Source organism: Dama dama, chromosome X (assembly GCF_033118175.1).
Source record: "Dama dama isolate Ldn47 chromosome X, ASM3311817v1, whole genome shotgun sequence".
In the NCBI taxonomy this organism is placed as follows: Eukaryota; Metazoa; Chordata; class Mammalia; order Artiodactyla; family Cervidae; genus Dama; species Dama dama.
The window spans coordinates 101,222,119-101,239,715 of record NC_083714.1 but is presented as its reverse complement, the minus strand read 5'-3'; the positions used below and the strand labels follow the sequence as shown (position 1 = coordinate 101,239,715).

The 17,597-nt window shown below is 38.4% G+C and overlaps 1 protein-coding gene across 10 annotated transcripts in view; it reads left to right on the top strand.

Moving 5' to 3' along the window:
- HUWE1 (HECT, UBA and WWE domain containing E3 ubiquitin protein ligase 1) overlaps positions 1 to 17,597 on the top strand; it is a 152,846-nt gene that overhangs the window by 102,629 nt on the left and 32,620 nt on the right. For all 10 annotated transcript variants that reach the window (XM_061137923.1, XM_061137921.1, XM_061137929.1 and 7 more), the window contains 13 exons: positions 208 to 303; positions 885 to 1,154; positions 2,163 to 2,315; positions 3,981 to 4,108; positions 4,333 to 4,414; positions 5,102 to 5,278; positions 5,991 to 6,150; positions 6,444 to 6,802; positions 9,202 to 9,397; positions 10,592 to 10,759; positions 12,262 to 12,407; positions 12,812 to 12,878; positions 14,821 to 15,035. In XM_061137923.1, the coding sequence (XP_060993906.1) occupies positions 208 to 303; positions 885 to 1,154; positions 2,163 to 2,315; positions 3,981 to 4,108; positions 4,333 to 4,414; positions 5,102 to 5,278; positions 5,991 to 6,150; positions 6,444 to 6,802; positions 9,202 to 9,397; positions 10,592 to 10,759; positions 12,262 to 12,407; positions 12,812 to 12,878; positions 14,821 to 15,035 (2,217 nt within the window). The remainder of the gene's footprint in view (positions 1 to 207; positions 304 to 884; positions 1,155 to 2,162; positions 2,316 to 3,980; positions 4,109 to 4,332; positions 4,415 to 5,101; positions 5,279 to 5,990; positions 6,151 to 6,443; positions 6,803 to 9,201; positions 9,398 to 10,591; positions 10,760 to 12,261; positions 12,408 to 12,811; positions 12,879 to 14,820; positions 15,036 to 17,597) is intronic.

Sequence of the window (17,597 nt, the reverse complement as noted above, 5' to 3'; positions counted from 1 at the left end):
GTAGTCACATTGAAGATCCTTTCCTATTTAATTTTGTTGTGGTTTTTCCCTCTTGTTCTCGTGGTGACCAGGTAAGCCTAATTGAATTTGATTCTACAGAGCAGCATTCAGAGCCCTCTCTGTTCTCTAAAGTTTGAGCCCAGGATGTCTGATTCCTTATGAGGTGGGGTATGTGTAGTTGCTGGATTTTCTTTTGTTGCTCTTTAGGATCTGAGTATGTCTGAAGAGGACCAGATGATGAGAGCGATTGCCATGTCTCTGGGACAGGATATCCCAATGGATCAAAGGGCAGAGTCACCTGAGGTAACTAGGAAATGGGGCTTCCAAGAGGGTCTGACACAGTAATCTTAGTGTTTCAATGAACATTCTGCTATTACTGTTGGGTAATTGGTGGAAATAAAGTCTAAACAAAGACATGGGACTACTCATTCATCCCAACCTTGCCATCACTAGTCTACATTACGTTGACCTGAAGCTTTATATGAAACAGATGAAGCATTAATATTATTGTTAAATAAGAGGCCCAAAATGTATTTGGTAGTGCTCATTAGGCCAAACTTGGCTGTCTTTATTACCTTGGAATCTAGGTAATAATTACTACCTGCAGAGAATGCAGGACAGTTGCCTACAAATGATTTCTGTGGGAGGTGATGTCAAATGATACAAATAAGTTTCCAGCACTTTGAGGATTGAAGGTGTCCTGCTATCTTACCTTAGCCTGTATAGCTGCCTTTATACTCATTGCCACACCCTAATGAATGTACCACCTGATTGAGGAGAAGGTATAGAATATTTATGTGGTAGGGCAGATACATTATTAGAGTCTCTTCACTTTCTTCCTTCAACTGTCCCATATCCTCTCACTCTTCCTTCCCTGCCTCTAGGAAGTTGCTTGCCGAAAAGAAGAGGAGGAACGGAAAGCTCGAGAAAAGCAGGAAGAGGAAGAGGCTAAATGTCTAGAGAAGTTCCAGGATGCTGATCCATTGGAGCAAGATGAGCTCCACACTTTCACAGATACAATGTTGCCAGGCTGCTTTCACCTTCTTGATGAGTTGCCAGACACTGTATACCGAGTGTGTGATCTGATCATGACAGCAATCAAACGAAATGGAGCAGACTATCGAGACATGATTCTGAAGCAAGTAGTCAATCAGGTAAGTTCTCCAGGGGCCAGAAACTCTTTGAAAGGAAAAAACAAAGCTCTCTTTTTGTATGTATCACTTCTTAGATTCATCTAAAATGTCAAAAATGTCTCTCAATCTTGAGCCATATTAGGCCCCCTGAACTAACTAACTAAATGTTTTTCCCTCTCCTCCTATGGTAATAATCTTTTGACAGATGAGTCCCCATTCTGATCAGTAGTTGTGACCTGTTGTTTGTCTTTTTTAAGCAGTGTTTTTCTCATTATGAAATTAATGTATGCTAGTTGTTGAAATAGAATAAGAAATAAACCCACATAGCCAGTTAACATTTTGGTATATTTCCTTTACTCTTTTTATGATTTATGTAAGTTGAGAGACAGGAAGAAATTAAAAACTGATATATTTAAACATAATTTTAGTGTATGGAAACATCACAAGAGTAAAAGGCAAACTGGATAAAGCTTTTTCTTCCCCACACGGTATGACCAATCTTTAGTTATCTTTATATCAAGAGCTTATTAGAAGTGATTTTAAGAAAACAAACCTTAATCGAAAGGAGCAATTATATAAAATTCATTACAAGAGATTTTCAACATGCATACTAAAGCATGACCAATGTTTCTAACATGCTGAGGTTTTGTTTTGTTTTGGTTTTTCCTGTTTTTCATGATAATTCTGAAGCGGGTATAATGAAAGATTTAAAGTGGGTAGAACCTTTGTAGAGTTGACTATATATGTGCACCAGAAATTTTTAAAATACTCATATTTTAAACTTAGAATTTAGACTTCTTGTAATATAGTTAGTCTTAAGAAAATAATTTTTAGAGGTGTTTCTTTAATAACATACATCTTCTTTTGATAGAGACACGAAATGCCTATAGTAAATATGTTAATATTTACCCAGTCTCCTTCAGCAAATGTGTTAGAGGTGGAGGGAGTATTTTACAAGGTTGAGGATGTTTTGACAAACCTCATCATACTCTACAGTTATTTGACTTGGCTCCTTTCCTGCTTTTCTAGGTGTGGGAAGCTGCTGATGTATTGATCAAAGCTGCTCTTCCCCTGACAACGAGTGACACAAAAACTGTATCAGAGTGGATTAGTCAGATGGCCACTCTACCCCAGGCCTCTAATTTGGCCACTAGAATCTTGCTTTTAACACTGCTTTTTGAGGTAAGATTTAGACCTTTTGGTCCCTGTTATTCATTCATCAAAGAATCATCAAACACCTACCATTTGAGACATTGAAGAAGGTATAGAGAAGTGTAGGACATGTCTGCATTTCATGAGCCTACAGTTTCTAATAGGCTGTAATGCACATGTGCGTGTGTGCTGTCACTCAGTCATGTCCAACTCTTTGCAACCCTATGAACTGTAGCCTGTGAGGCTCCTCTGTCCAAGAGATTCTCCAGGCAAGAATACTTTAGTGGGTTGCCATGCCCTCCTCCCAGGACTCTTCCCGACCCAGGGATCAAACCCGCGTCTCTTATGTTTCTTGTATTGGGAGGCAGGTTCTTTACCACCAGCATCACCTGGGAACCCCACTAATGCACATAATTAAGTATAAAATACAGTATTCTGTGCTACATGAATGGTAATAATCTTGAGTTCAGGGAGGTCAGTATACATCACTTCTGGATAATAAGAGAAGTGCTTCTCAGAACAAATGTTAATTAATTGAATTGGGTCTTAGAGGACTAGAAGGTGGGGTGTAATTAGAAGAAGGTACTTAGAATGACTATAAGTTGTGGATTTCTTTTGGCTTCTCTGAGGAAATCTTAACTAGCAGTGGGGTAGGTGTCAGATAGAATCTGACTTGTCTTTCTGACCTGGTCAATCAGCAGATTATTTGAGGTAAAGATGTTCTTGTTCCAACCAACATAGGAATTAGGAGGCAATTAACCTTGAACAAGTGACTCTTCATTTTTAGCTTATCATGTTTAATGGTAAAACCTGGATTTAATGGAGTAAACCCTTTATAGCATATTGGAGTTAAGTCCAATATGTGTCATACTTTATGTCTACAGTCTTGGGGCTTTCCTTTATAATGGAAGTGGTGATTCTTATTATATAATGCTTGTGAATAGATACTTGTGGGAAAGATTGCAAAGTTCTGAATGCTGGGGGTCGCCAATAACATTATAATATAAAGAGAAATTACTCATGAGCCCCCCCTTTTTTTGAAAAAATCACAAATGACAGTCTCTTCTAGTCTTTTTTCTTATATGTTTAAACAGTCAGGATCAGAATGTTTAGAAAGTTTTGTGTTCCTTCAAGTATTATATTATGAGTATTTACCATGTCATGTATATATTATTCCATCTTTTCAATGTCCCCTAGATTAAGTATCACCTATTGTTGGCCATTTTTTTAAATTATTCCTAGTGATTTCCTATTACATCAATAATGCTTTATGTAGCCCCTGTAAGAGGAACAATTAACTTTGTTGCTGTGTTTAATTATTCCATCTTCCCTGGATGATTATAAAGGTTCTCTGTAAATCAGAAGCTTTTAAGCTAGCCTAGATGACAGTTCTTAATGATATTAATCATACTAGTAATAGTTTCCACAGTAAGCATATACTAATGTACACTGTGTTGGCACTGTATATTGCAATTAACCTGGATATATAAATATTATTATTCCCTTTGACCCAAGAGGAAACTAAGGCCTAGAGAATTTAAATAATAATATATCTCATTATCACACTGGTAAGTGATGGAAGTGGAATTTGAATTCAACCAATTCCATTAGTGTTCACTCTTTTGTTTTATACCATACTAATCCTTGAAACTGAGTAGAAGTTGGTATTTGTTTTCTCTTTGATTAATCAATCAGGAATTGAAGCTACCTTGTGCTTGGGTGGTTGAATCTAGTGGCATCCTTAATGTCCTAATCAAACTCTTGGAAGTGGTTCAGCCCTGCCTACAGGCCGCCAAGGAACAAAAGGAGGTCCAGACCCCAAAGTGAGTGACCCTGTATCTCTCCTGGTTTCATTTCTATTTCTCTGGGCCTTTGGGCCCTCAAGTTTAGGACTTGAATCATGCAGTTTCCTGGGACATGTATGGGATGAATCTTGGAAACCTTTTATGGTTTGAAAATTGTGCGGTACCTGATAAAATCAAGATAAATTTTCCCATGTTGCAGAGGTTTCTGGTTTGCCCAGAGTAAATCATTTCTTCTCTTTTAGGTGGATCACTCCAGTGTTGCTCTTGATTGATTTCTATGAAAAAACAGCCATTTCCTCAAAGAGGAGAGCCCAAATGACTAAGGTACATAAAACGGTATATGTTTTATATACCGTGTATATGGTGAGCCGAACAGCTGAGCTTCTTGAGACCAGAAGGCCAGAAGAGAATATGGGATAGTGGTATTAAAAAAAATATAAAGCTCTCTGATCAAGGCATAAATCTCTTGAGGGATCTTGATAATTAGATTTCTCTTCTGAATTGGAAGTTAGAATTTAGTTTTTTTATGGAGCTGCTTGCCAAAAGGTCCAAGAATTTACCCTGGAAGTGAATGTTAAAGAAGTGTGCTGTCTCCAGACGAGGAGTGGCTTTTCTGTTATGTGAAGGACTGATTGTGCAACAGTTCCTCCAGAAGCAAGTGCTCCTTATATAAAAATTATATATGCTACATCATCTCAGTACCTTCTCAGAAACAGAACTTTTGTTCCAGTACATCTAAAATAATGTTTACCTTTTGTGGAAAATAGTTGGAAACAAAAGGAAAGGATCATAGGATAAGAGTAGAGAGTGTTTTGTGCCTATGGAGAGGCTCAGGGATGTGAGGGATACGGTATATGAAAACTTCTCTCTTGGTTTGCAAAGTATAATAAATGTCCAGTAGATTTCCTTTTCCTGGGTTAGCTTTAGCAATGAACACTGATGAAATTACTGTTTCTTCTAATAGTCAACATTATAAGGAAATACAGTAAAACTTTGTGCTCTTGTATTTAGTACCTACAATCTAACAACAACAACTGGCGCTGGTTTGATGACCGCTCTGGACGTTGGTGTAGTTACAGTGCAAGCAACAACAGCACTATTGATTCTGCCTGGAAATCTGGAGAGACGAGTGTGCGTTTCACTGCAGGCCGAAGAAGATACACTGTCCAGTTCACTACAATGGTACAGGTACATGCTCACTCGATGCTGTAAACTTGATTGAAGGAGAGAAATGTGTTAAGTATGCCTTTCCATTTGCTTCTTCCAGAACCAGCAGTCCTGACATATGAGGACAGTATTACCATTACTAATGGTAATGGGCTTCCCTGGTAGCTCAGACGGTAAAGTGTCTGCCTAAAATGCGGGAGACCTTGGTTTGATCCCTGGGTCAGTAAGATCCCCTGGAGAAGGAAATGGCAACCCACTCCAGTATTCTTGCCTGGAAAATCCCACGGACTGAGGAGCCTGGTAGGCCACAGTCCATAGGGTCACAAAGAGTTGGACACGACTGAGCGACTTCACTTTCTTACACTTTCACCATTACTAAATGGGGTATAGTTTTCAGAGAACTGAGTCTTTCTAAAGCTATATTTTAGGCCAGGAGTCTTGGCAATTTGATACTGTCCCACCTGGAAATCAATTTAAGTGTTCAGTCAAGGATTAGGGAGTTGTTGGGATATGGGGTCTGCTCTACTGGAAAGTTTCATAACTTGCTGTAGGGCCTGGTGTATGCCATTTTCTTTCTTAGGACCTTCAGACTTTCTTTCTGTAAATAACAGGGATGGGATAAATTGCCAAAATTCCTTCCTGTTACAGCATTTTGCCACTGAGTACCAATTCCCCCATTTCCCCTTACAATTCTTTTTTCTGTAGAGATATTTTTGTCTGCTTGAATTCCTAGGTTAATGAGGAAACAGGGAACCGGCGTCCTGTGATGCTGACACTCCTGAGGGTACCACGATTGAATAAAAATTCTAAAAACAACAATGGACAAGAACTAGAGAAGACACTGGAAGAAAGCAAAGAAATGGATATCAAACGTAAAGAAAATAAAACCAGTGGTATGGACTTTCAGTTTTGAATCTTTCAAGGAGGGTCTTACAATAAAGCTAATGTGCCTTTATGGCTTAAATTCTGACCAGTTTCATGATGAGTGATTTCTTAACCCTTCAGATTGCTTGGTTACTTAAAGACACATAGTTCTCCTTTTTATATGCTTTTTCATCTGGTCTTTGAATTGGTGTTTGGTATATTTGTTTTAAGAGGACCCAAGTGTTTGGTTACTTTCAGAGGGAGAGAGGATGGAAGGAAATGTCAAGTTAACTGTCTGAACACTTACTTTTCCCATTTGTAGATACCCCCTTGGCCCTAGACAGTACAAATACTGAAAAGGAGACAAGCCTGGAAGAAACAAAAATTGGCGAGATCTTGATCCAGGGCCTGACAGAGGATATGGTGACTGTTTTAATCCGGGCCTGTGTGAGCATGCTAGGCGTCCCTGTGGATCCAGACACTTTGCATGCCACCCTTCGCCTATGCCTGAGGCTCACCCGAGACCACAAATATGCCATGATGTTTGCAGAGCTGAAGAGTACTCGCATGATCTTAAATTTGACCCAGAGTTCAGGCTTCAATGGGTTTACTCCCCTGGTCACCCTTCTCTTAAGACACATCATTGAGGACCCCTGCACCCTGCGCCATACCATGGAAAAGGTGAGACTTTGGTATCCGATGCTGGTTTAGCTTTATATCATACTTTGTTCTCTTTGGTCTCAGAACAGATTGACTTCTGGTTCTTCTTCAGGTATATAGCTATGTGTTATAGATATGCTCTACCCAGCAAAATTTCCCAGCTGTGTGTCCTCAGGTGCTTGCTTAGATATGGTAGATAATCCCATTGAGTGACATTTAAAAAGTACTAGAAAATAGGATTTTTTACCCCTAAATTACTATAGTGATAGCTCTTATCCAGAAAATCCTCTTCACCTAAGAGCCTATTTTCCAACCATTGTGTTTTGGGAATTGTAAAAATAAAGTTTATCCTTGAATAACAAGTTTGAACTGCACGGGTCCACTTACATAAAGATTTTTTTCCAATAGTAAACACTAAAGTACTACCACAATCAGTTGGTTGAATTCGCAGATGCAGAACCTCCGATATGGAGAGCCAGCTATAAGTTATACATGGATTTTCAACAGCATGGAGGGCTGCTGCCCCTAACCCCCACAATATTCAAGCGTTGACTAGGAAAAGCTTTTTACAGATACACACTGTGCACATAAAAACTGAGGTTTATATGTTAATTTTAGGAAACACATAAAGCAATAGAAGAAAGTATTTACAAAAATAAAAACCTTTATGACATCAACTTAAGACTACAACAGAAGGATTAGGGGCTACCATCTTACTAGTAAGGCTTTTTCTCCACCATACTTTTACAGACTCTTCTTTCCTCTGCTAGTTCTTTGTCAGCAGTCATCAGGTAAATGTTACTGAACTTCTCTACCAATTTCCTCTCTTGGAACATTGTTTCCCACATTTATATGTAGTGTTGCTATTCACATTTTTGTGCATAACTTTGTTATATTTACGATTATTTTTCTTATAAATGCCTAGAAATTTGATCAAAAGTTATAAATTATTTTGGTGCCACTTCATACTTCTTTGTGTATATGAGTATATATCTCACATTCTTCAGATAATTCTTCCTCAGCCAGCTTATTTGATTTCACCTGATAGGAGCAAAGCCAAAAGAAGGAGGGCTGTTAAAGACAGCATGTACATTGATCCAGTGTTAGGAGACAGCCCAGCAGAGAAGAAACAACTATATACACAGACAGTATTCTGACTTAAAAACACTTTTAAAATGTTTAAAGCTTAAACAACTTTTTAAATGCTAGGGAAAAAAATACAGGTTCTTGTTGGATAACAGAAAACTTTCTAAACTTAAAGGAAATTTTATTTGGGGAATAGGGAACAAAGGAATATCAGTGGCAATTTTAATGTATCGAGTGGCAAAATGTAAATACTTGGTAATATCCACTGCAGGTACAGGAGTGGAGAACTAGGCATACTCTTACTTTTTGCAGGAGTGGAAATTGATACAACCACATTGGAGGGTAATTTGGTATTGTCAGTTTAAGATACTCTTTGACCTAGAAATTCTGTGGCCAAGAATTTATCTGATAACTAAAGTCAAGTATGCCAAGGTACATATACAAGAATGTTCACTGTAGAACTGCTTGTAATACCAAGACTAGACATCCAATGCCCTACAAAGGACAAAATAAATAAACAATGGCACATAGTGGAATTGTACTTTTCTTTATTTAAAGAATCAGAGTTATTTTACGATTTGGAGCCTGACAGGCAAGATAATGGAGGTTATTATGCTAAACTGAAGGGTATGGCTGTAATGTTTACTATTGGAAAAAAATCTGTGTATAAGTGGACCTATCCAGTTCAGACCTGTTATTCAAGGGTCAACTGTACTTTTACAACCCGAAAACATGGTGTTTGGAAAATAGGCTCTTGGGTGAAGTAATCCTACAGGGAATGATCTTTAAAACATGAACTTGGTGGGAGGTGTCCTAGTCCCTTACTAACAAGTTTTAGTTCAAGAAACCTATACTCCTGGCTGTCATTATCCAAGACTGATGATTGACTTTGAAACTTTAGTTTTGTTCTTATACAAAGTGGGTGTCAGTATTACATATTTTTAGAGTTTGAACTATTCTGATTTAAAATTGGGACAGCATGTGGGAAGACTCAGAACTGGCACTTAAATTTGGGAGCTTTAATTTGGAGGAATGATCAGTGATCTAGATATGTTTCCCAGTTTGTATAAGGATTGCATATCATCTAGTCTAATAGTTGATGATTTGGGGGGTATGCTGAATGTTGTAACTTTTTTATAAGCCACATTTTTTTGAATTGTGAAGGACTAAAATTCAAAAGACCCAAGTGTGTCTCTTCCTCCCAAAGATCAAAAGACTTTGATCCACTGTCTTGAGGGAGAGCTTGGTTGGTATTTTAATCCTTGGTAACTTCCTGGACTGCAGTTTTGTTTTAGAAAGTGGTCTTTAATCAGGAGTGTCCTCCTCTTTACTAGGTTGTTCGCTCAGCAGCTACAAGTGGAGCTGGTAGCACTACCTCTGGTGTTGTATCTGGCAGCCTCGGCTCTCGGGAGATCAACTACATCCTTCGTGTCCTTGGACCAGCTGCATGCCGCAACCCAGACATTTTCACAGAAGTGGCCAACTGCTGTATCCGCATTGCCCTTCCAGCCCCTCGCGGCTCAGGAACTGGTAAGTTTACCCTTCTCTGGCCTTTGAGACATTGAGGTCTGTGGCTTAGTATAACTCAAAAAATTTTCTGTGAGGAAGCCTGTAGCTTGGAAAACTTCCGTAGGCAGGCATTGGAACATTGGCTTGTTGATCAAATGGGTCAACTCAGAGGTAATTCAGTAGCTTCTCTGGTCTTTGCCCTGTAGTGATTCCTGCCAGAGATGCCAAGAACTCATTCAGTCTAGTCCTTGCCTTCAAAGAATTTAGCTTGATGTGACAACAGGGATTACAAATGGAGTGAATGGTTTACAGGTAGAGTGATAATTGAGGGATAAGTAGTGGACATGTGACTTATGCAGTAGGAAGTACGCGATATCATCAGTATATTCTTGCCAAAAATATTTGAACTATAATTATGAGGGAAAAATTAGATAGGTACAAATTTGAGACATTCCATAAAACAAATGGCCTAGACTCTTGTCCAAAATATTAATGTCAAAAAGGGGGAAAAATGCAAGGATCTCCTAGATAAAAAGAAATGAGAGAAACCAGCAACCTTAATGGGATGCTGACTCTAGATAAAGGAGATTTGGAGAAATTAGAATATTTACTGTGTAAAAGATAATATAATTGTATCTGTGTTAAATTTCTTGAGTATTATTGTATTCTGGCTGTGTAGGAGAATATCCTTGATCCTTAGATTCAGGTAGACATATTTAGGAATGGAAAATGGTGATTCTAGATGAAAAGTATATATATGGATATTTTTGTACTAACCTTTCAACTTTTCTGTGGGGTTTGAGGAATTTTTGGTTTGTTTTTTAAATTAAAAGTTAGAAAAGGGACTGATTATTTTGGGAGCCCCAGCCTGGCCCTGCCTGTGCTCGGCATTTCTCATACGTGGTCTCTTTTAATCCCTAAATTTTCAAGAATGAGAAAATTGAGGTTTATTGAAATAATTTGGCCAAGATCCTGTCACAGAACTTGATTTTAAAACCAAATGTCCCCAAATCCAAATCCTGTATTCTTTTTTTTACTATTTGATATTGCTGTGTTAAATCCTATGGGATTTAGGGAAGGTAAAAGCCAGCTTTTCTAAGTAGACTCCTTAAACATTGTTTAGAAGTGACCCTCCACTTCTTAGTCTTTATCAGTTACCAGATGTAGGTACCTGTTCATTATTGATTGATTTTTCTCTGTCTCACTTTGACTTAGCTTCAGATGATGAGTTTGAGAATCTCAGAATTAAAGGCCCGAATGCTGTACAGCTGGTGAAAACAACCCCTTTGAAGCCCTCACCTCTGCCTGTCATTCCTGATACTATCAAGGAAGTAATCTATGACATGCTAAATGCCCTGGCTGCATACCATGCTCCAGAGGAAGGTATGTAACTAGCCCACCTGAGGAGGCTGGCACTTTGGTTAGGTTACTTTAACCAACCCATGGCTTAGTGAGCACTCAACTATTTCCCCATGCTCTAGGAATCAAGGAGAATAAGATACATAGCCCCCTTCTCTAAAGAAGTTAATAGTTATACAGTATGAATGATAACAGTCTGACAAAGGATATGACCAAGGAATGATAAAATGCTGACAAAGGTCCATATAGTCAAAACTATGGCATTTCCAGTAGTCATGTGTTGATGTGAGAGTTGGACCATAAAGAAGGCTGAGCACCGAAGAATCAATGCTTTTGAACTGGGTGTTGTAGAAGACTTGAAAGCCACTTGGACAGCAAGAAGATAAAATCAGTCAATCCTAAAGGAAATCAACCCTGAATATTCATTGGCAGGACTGATGCTGAAGCTGAAGCTCCAATACTTCGGCAAAATCTGATGTGAAGAGCCGACTCATTGAAAAAGACCCTGATGCTGGGAAAGATTGAGGGCAGGAGGAAAAGGGGGTGACAGAGGATGAAGATGAGATGGTTGGATGATATCATCAACTTACTGGACATGAGTTTGAGCAAACTGGAAGATAGTGAAGGACAGGGAAACCTGACGTGCTGCAGACCATGGGGTTGCAGAGTTGGGCACGACTGGCGATTGAACAAGAACAAAAATGAATGATAAGGATAAGGAGATTGCCCGACTCTTTTATATAAGACCACATCCCATACAGGCAAGAGTGAACAAAGATTAAAAAGGAGATAATAGCATCTTATGAGCAGGTTGAAAATAAAATACCAAGTTATCTCTAATGTTCTCATAAACAAAACATCTTTGTTGCCCAATATTACAAGGTGTAGCTAGGCTTCCTGACCTTTGAAACCACCATCCCTATTTTTTGTCCTTAGTTAAGGTGCTGCTTTTAAATATTGGGAAAGTGATAAATGAATTGCTTGGAACCCAAGGTTCTATTCCAGTCAGATACTTCTGGATTTTATTCAGGACATATTTATTTGATAGGTCCCACAGAATTGCCAAAAATTAGTGAATAGTGCATTTAGCAAGTCAAGAAAATCTGAGTCTTTACTTGAGTGCTTTTCATTTATACAGCACTCTGATCCTTATAAAGCTTCTTGCTTTTCCCACAATTGGAAAACCTTTACCCACCTCCTGAACTCTCCTCCCCCCTAAAAAATAATAATCTAGCTATTTATAGTAGCCATTTATTGACTTCCCACTGTACTAGGCAAAGTGTCAGGTATGTTCATTTAAGCTTAGTGACAGCTAAGGACAGTGAGGAGACTAAATTGCCTATGATCACAAAACTGTTGATAGAATGAGGCTTTCAATCTTGCTCTCTCTACATTTCTCATTCTTAAAGCCTAGCAATATTACTATGTAAACAGTTGTAGCAACTCGAAGCAAAATTGACCAAGCTACCAGATGGGCATTAACATTGCACAGTCTGAAAAGTTTTGTTTTGTTTTTGTTTTTCTAGCAGACAAATCTGATCCTAAACCAGGGGGTATGACTCAAGAGGTTGGCCAGCTCCTGCAAGACATGGGTGATGATGTATACCAGCAGTACCGGTCACTTACCCGTCAGAGCAGTGACTTTGATACACAGTCAGGATTTTCCATTAATGTAAGTCAGTTCCAACCTTTGATTTTCTTTCCTTTTGGTACCTATTATGGGATAAAGGGTTATGCCAAGAATATTTCAAAGGTGTTAATTTTGATGTATCTATAAATTATCTATTTCCTAAAAGTGAAGATTGGGTTGTCCCTGGGATTTTCTTTTTTTCTCCTTGGATTAGAAATGTTTCTTTAATTCATTTTTCATTCTCATCTTCCTCTGTTCTCTTTTCTGCCAGTCTTCTAGTGGCTGTTTATAATGATACCTTCCCACAAGTTATAGTATATAGATGGGAAAGGTGGTTAAAAGATAGTCAATAACATTTACAACCAGTACCCTGAAAAGGAGTCCTGCTACTTGGGGACAATTGTCTTTAAAATTAATAATGGCTCAGGAGTTTTCTTCTTCCATAGAGTCAGGTCTTTGCTGCAGATGGTGCCTCCACTGAGACTTCCACATCTGGGGCATCCCAAGGAGAAGGTAATGGGTTCACTTTTCTCTTTTGTTCTTATTCATTGAGAGGACAACTTGAAGAAACTGGGTGTCCTGGACAGGCAGTAGAGGAATACAGGCATAATTGTCATGTTTACTTGCCTAAGTGAACTTTGTTGGGGGTGAGCTCAGCATTCTGTAAACAAAAGGTCCACCCCAGTTATCTGAGACCAGATTAAGTATTTATACTCTTCAGGAATGCAGAAATACATGCAGATCTCCTGAGAGCTAGCAGCTCAGGACTGTAGGCCTCATTTCTTACCATTGCTACCAGCTCCAGAAATTACAATGCTTTCTATAGGGTCTTTAGAAGACTGCCATTTGAATGCCCCAGTGAGAGCTGGTGCAGCACAACAGTGTTATTAAGGAGCATCCATTAATGACCAGAGCCAGGTAAATCAGAAACCCTGGACCCAAAGGGCTCAGGCCAGCTCTCCGTATCAACGTTTCACCCATGCCTGTTTTCTAATTGAGCTGTATTCCATTTCATAGTATGGCACCGTGGCCCTGTACCCACCCCTCATTATATGCTAAAATTAATGGAACTGACCATAAAAAAGAATGAAATTTTGCCATTTGCAGCAACATGGATGGACTTGGAGGGCTTATGCTAAGTGAAATAAGATAGATACAAATACAAATATTGTATGACATCACTTTTACATGGAATCTAAAAAGTAAAACCAGTGAATATAACAAAAGAAGCATATTAACATACAGGGAACAGGCTAGTGATTACCAGTGGGGAGAATTAGGCAAGGACAGTATAGGGGTAGGGGATTAAGAAATTCAAACTATTAGGTATAAACTAAACTACAAGGATATTAATAACTACAAATGAGGTATAGCCATTAAAAATTGTGAATCACTGTATTATACACCTGTAACTGATATAATTTTGTGTGGCACTGAAATTCAAAAGGAAATACAATGAATAAATAAAGCCAATGGAATTGTAACTTAACAACCCAGTAGTGGTTGCTATGGTAACATCCTTTGGTTCTCTTCTTGAAACCTCTGCATATATTTCTTTTGGTAGTTTCCACTAAGACTTATTATAGAACCTTCGTGCCAGTGACACTCTTCTAGCTATAACATTTGCATGGTGGATTCTTACTTTCTAGCAGTTTCAACAGAGCCCATTGGCTACTTGCCAAGAATTAGAGAAATGTCCTGTGTATGAGACAGTTCAAGAGCTGCTGCTTCTTGACAGGAAAGAGCTTTGAAATCCCAAGTTAAGATGTTGTCCTTAATACCAGACTAGTCCATGGAGATAAGTTTAAAAGGCTAGTAATTAATATATTGGTTAGTTCATTTTGTTGGACTTACTGCTCATATGTAGTATATAGTATGGATGATGGTAGTATCATTCAAGGGAAACATGATTGCCTACTGTGTGACAGACTGTGTTTTTGTTTAGTCACTCAGTCATGTCTGACTCTCCTTGCAACCCCGTGGATTATTGCCCACCAGGCTTCTCTGCCCATGGGATTCTCCAGGCAAGAATACTAGAGTGGGTTGCCATTTCCTTCTCCAGGGGATCTTCCTGACCGGGGGATCAAACCCATGCTTCCTGCATCAGCAGGTGGATTCCTTACCACTGAGCCACCAGGGAAGCCGTGTTGGACTATAGGAGACACCAAAATGAATCAGATTGGTTCCCTGCACTTTTTGTCTAGTGAGGGTAACATGCACTGGTGTATTTCTGGAACATTATAAGAGGAGGGAAATAGCAGAAGATGTGTGAACATACTGTATCCACAGATTACATCTGAAACCTGAACATCTTAGTTATCTGTCCTTCTACTGCAGTAGGAGGAGGACATTCAATTTGCACTAGTGGCCTGAAGTGATATCCTTTCCACTGACGACTTGATTTTGCCAATATTCCTGTGTGGAATTGAACCAGTGTTTGGCTCTTTTTCAACAGTGTCAACTCCAGAGGAATCTCGGGATGGGAAGAAAGATAAAGAAGGGGACCGGGCCTCTGAGGAAGGCAAGCAGAAAGGCAAGGGCAGCAAACCTTTAATGCCCACCTCCACTATTCTTCGGCTTCTGGCAGAGTTGGTGAGATCCTATGTTGGTATTGCTACCCTGATTGCCAACTACAGCTACACTGTGGGCCAGTCTGAGCTGATCAAAGAGGTAATATTTCTAATTTTTGCTGAATTTTATACTTGGATCATTTGGATGCCTGCTATGTGTTGGATACTTTGCTAGGAATCCATGCATGCTAGCCCAGTGGTGAGAGGCAGAGGCCTCTTAAGGCATGTTAATGAGCTCGCCTTTTTTTCCATGATGTGGAGCCATCAGGCTCACTTGCCAAGGAATGAGCTGATACAATTTATTACTTTGTTTTGTAAAAAATCACTTGGTCTGCATTAGACTGCAAAAGGCAAGGTTGTAGTCAGACCAGTCAGGACTGCTAATATAGTAATCTAGGGTAATATAGGATCTTGATGAAGTTAGAGGGGGAAATGAATGAGTTTAAAAGAGATTTTAACAGTAGAAATGGATGAGATTGGATTTGGAGGGTAAAGGTGAAATCAAGAACTCAAGAGATGTTTCTTGTTTTATGTTTTTTTTTATCTTTCATTAGAAGAGGAAATGGTTCAAAGAGAAAATGTGGAATATGAGAGGTATCTGTGGGTCACCTACGTAAAGGTATCTAGGAGACAGGAGAATAAATGAAATACACAATATTGGTGTTTATCTTCCAGATGTATTCACACCTGAGCAAAGACACCTGATGTGGTAACAGTATTGGTAATAAATAGAATATAAAAGCCTAAATGTTCATCAGTAGAGCATGGGAAAGAATGAAGTCATATTTTATATGTCCTGATACAGAATTATCTTCAGGTTGTATTTTTCAAGTGAAAGGGCACTTTAAGAAACCATGTCATGTTCCCATATATGTAAGAGGGGTGCCCAAGGAGGGTTTTTCACAAAGGAGACCTTCTTTTGGCAGTTATATAGTTATTTTATGGTTAGTAAGCAGTAAAGGGTGTGAGTAGAACAAAGGCAATCATGTTGCAGACAAAGAATCTGAAAGCAGCTTCCATTTTTAAGCTATTTTTATCTTAATCCAAGCTTTAAAATTCATACAAAAATACACAACTCCTAAGTAATTCACCAATTAATTTTTCTTGGATGAGTACCACTCAAATAAAACATTAGAAACCCCACAAAAGCTACCCCATGCACATCTTTGCACATCTCCCCTTCCCCTTTAAACTTCCATAAAGTCACCATTATTTTACGTTCATAAATTGATTTTGTACTTTATATAAGTGGAATCTTATAGTATGTCCTCCTATATCTGGCTTCTGTTGCTTAACATGTTTGCAAGATTCATCTTTATGTGTAGTTGTAGTTTATTTTCATTGCTGTATAGAATTTCATTATATGAATGTAACACAATCTTCTTATCCATTTTAGTGCTTATAGACATTTGGCTAGTTTTCCTTTTAGAAGTATTAAAAAGTAGTACTGCTATAATCAACTCCTATACATGTCTTGGTGAACGTAAGTTCATTGATTTTTGTGTATGTGTTATAAACTAATACATGAATTCATATATTTTCTGTTGGATGGTATATGCGTAGGAGTAGAATTGCTGGTGGTCTGTTAAGCTTTAGCAACAGGTGTCAAGTTTTCCAGAGCAGTCATGTCAATTTATATAATCACCAGCACAGCCTATGGGTGTTTGGATTATTTCACCTCCTTGCCAGTACTTGGTATTCCTGTTTTTCATGTTAACTATTCTAATAGGTTCATACTGGTATTGTATTGTGGTTAAAATTTCCTGTCTTTCTTGGCTATATTCTCTTTTGTGAAGTGTCCAAGTCTTATTCTTACTTTCTTCTGAATTCTTTATATATTCTGGATATAAGTCCTTTATGGAGTATGTGTATTAAATATACATTAGACATCTATTTCAAAGCTTATGCCAGTTGTTGTTATTATAATAGCATACTTGTGGAATAAGACATTTAATTGCAAATGTGTGCAATTTAATATGTGTCAAGGGACCTACTTACTGGTGCTGGATACTCATAGGTGCTTTACAGATACTATTGATAATCCTCACCTCAGCACTGCAAGGTTGTTAGTATTGCTCTCCTTAAGAGAAAAAAGAGAAGGCTCAGAGGGATTAATAACTTGCTCAAGGCCACACTGCAGAGTAGCAGGACTAGGATTAGAGCCCAGATCTCTGGTTTCAAATCCATATTCCTTCCACTCAGTCATGAATACATGATTCCACTCAGGAATTGTCGCCCAAATTGCAAGGCTTTTATTCCAGTTTTTACTGATAATGTCACACTTTTATTCAGAAAATTGTTTTAACTTTGTGTTTTATTCACTACTGGGAATTTTTTTTATCTCTAGTAGTTCTGTCTTAACCAGAGTCACCCTATCTAATTTCACAGCGCCTAGAATTCTTCAATGCATTTTTTAAATTGAGGTAAAATGCACATAAAACTAAGCATTTTAAAGTATACAGTTGTTGGGATTTAGTGCATTCGGTGTTGTGCAACCATCATTTGTATCTAGTTCCAAAATTGCCAGTGTGTTTTGATCCAAAATCTACATGAATGACAACAAAGCTAAGTTTCTAAGATACAGAATTATCAGGTCAGAAATCATTTTTAGAGGTTGGGGAGTCTGACTTAATTTTCTCCCCTATTATTGGACCTTTTTTGC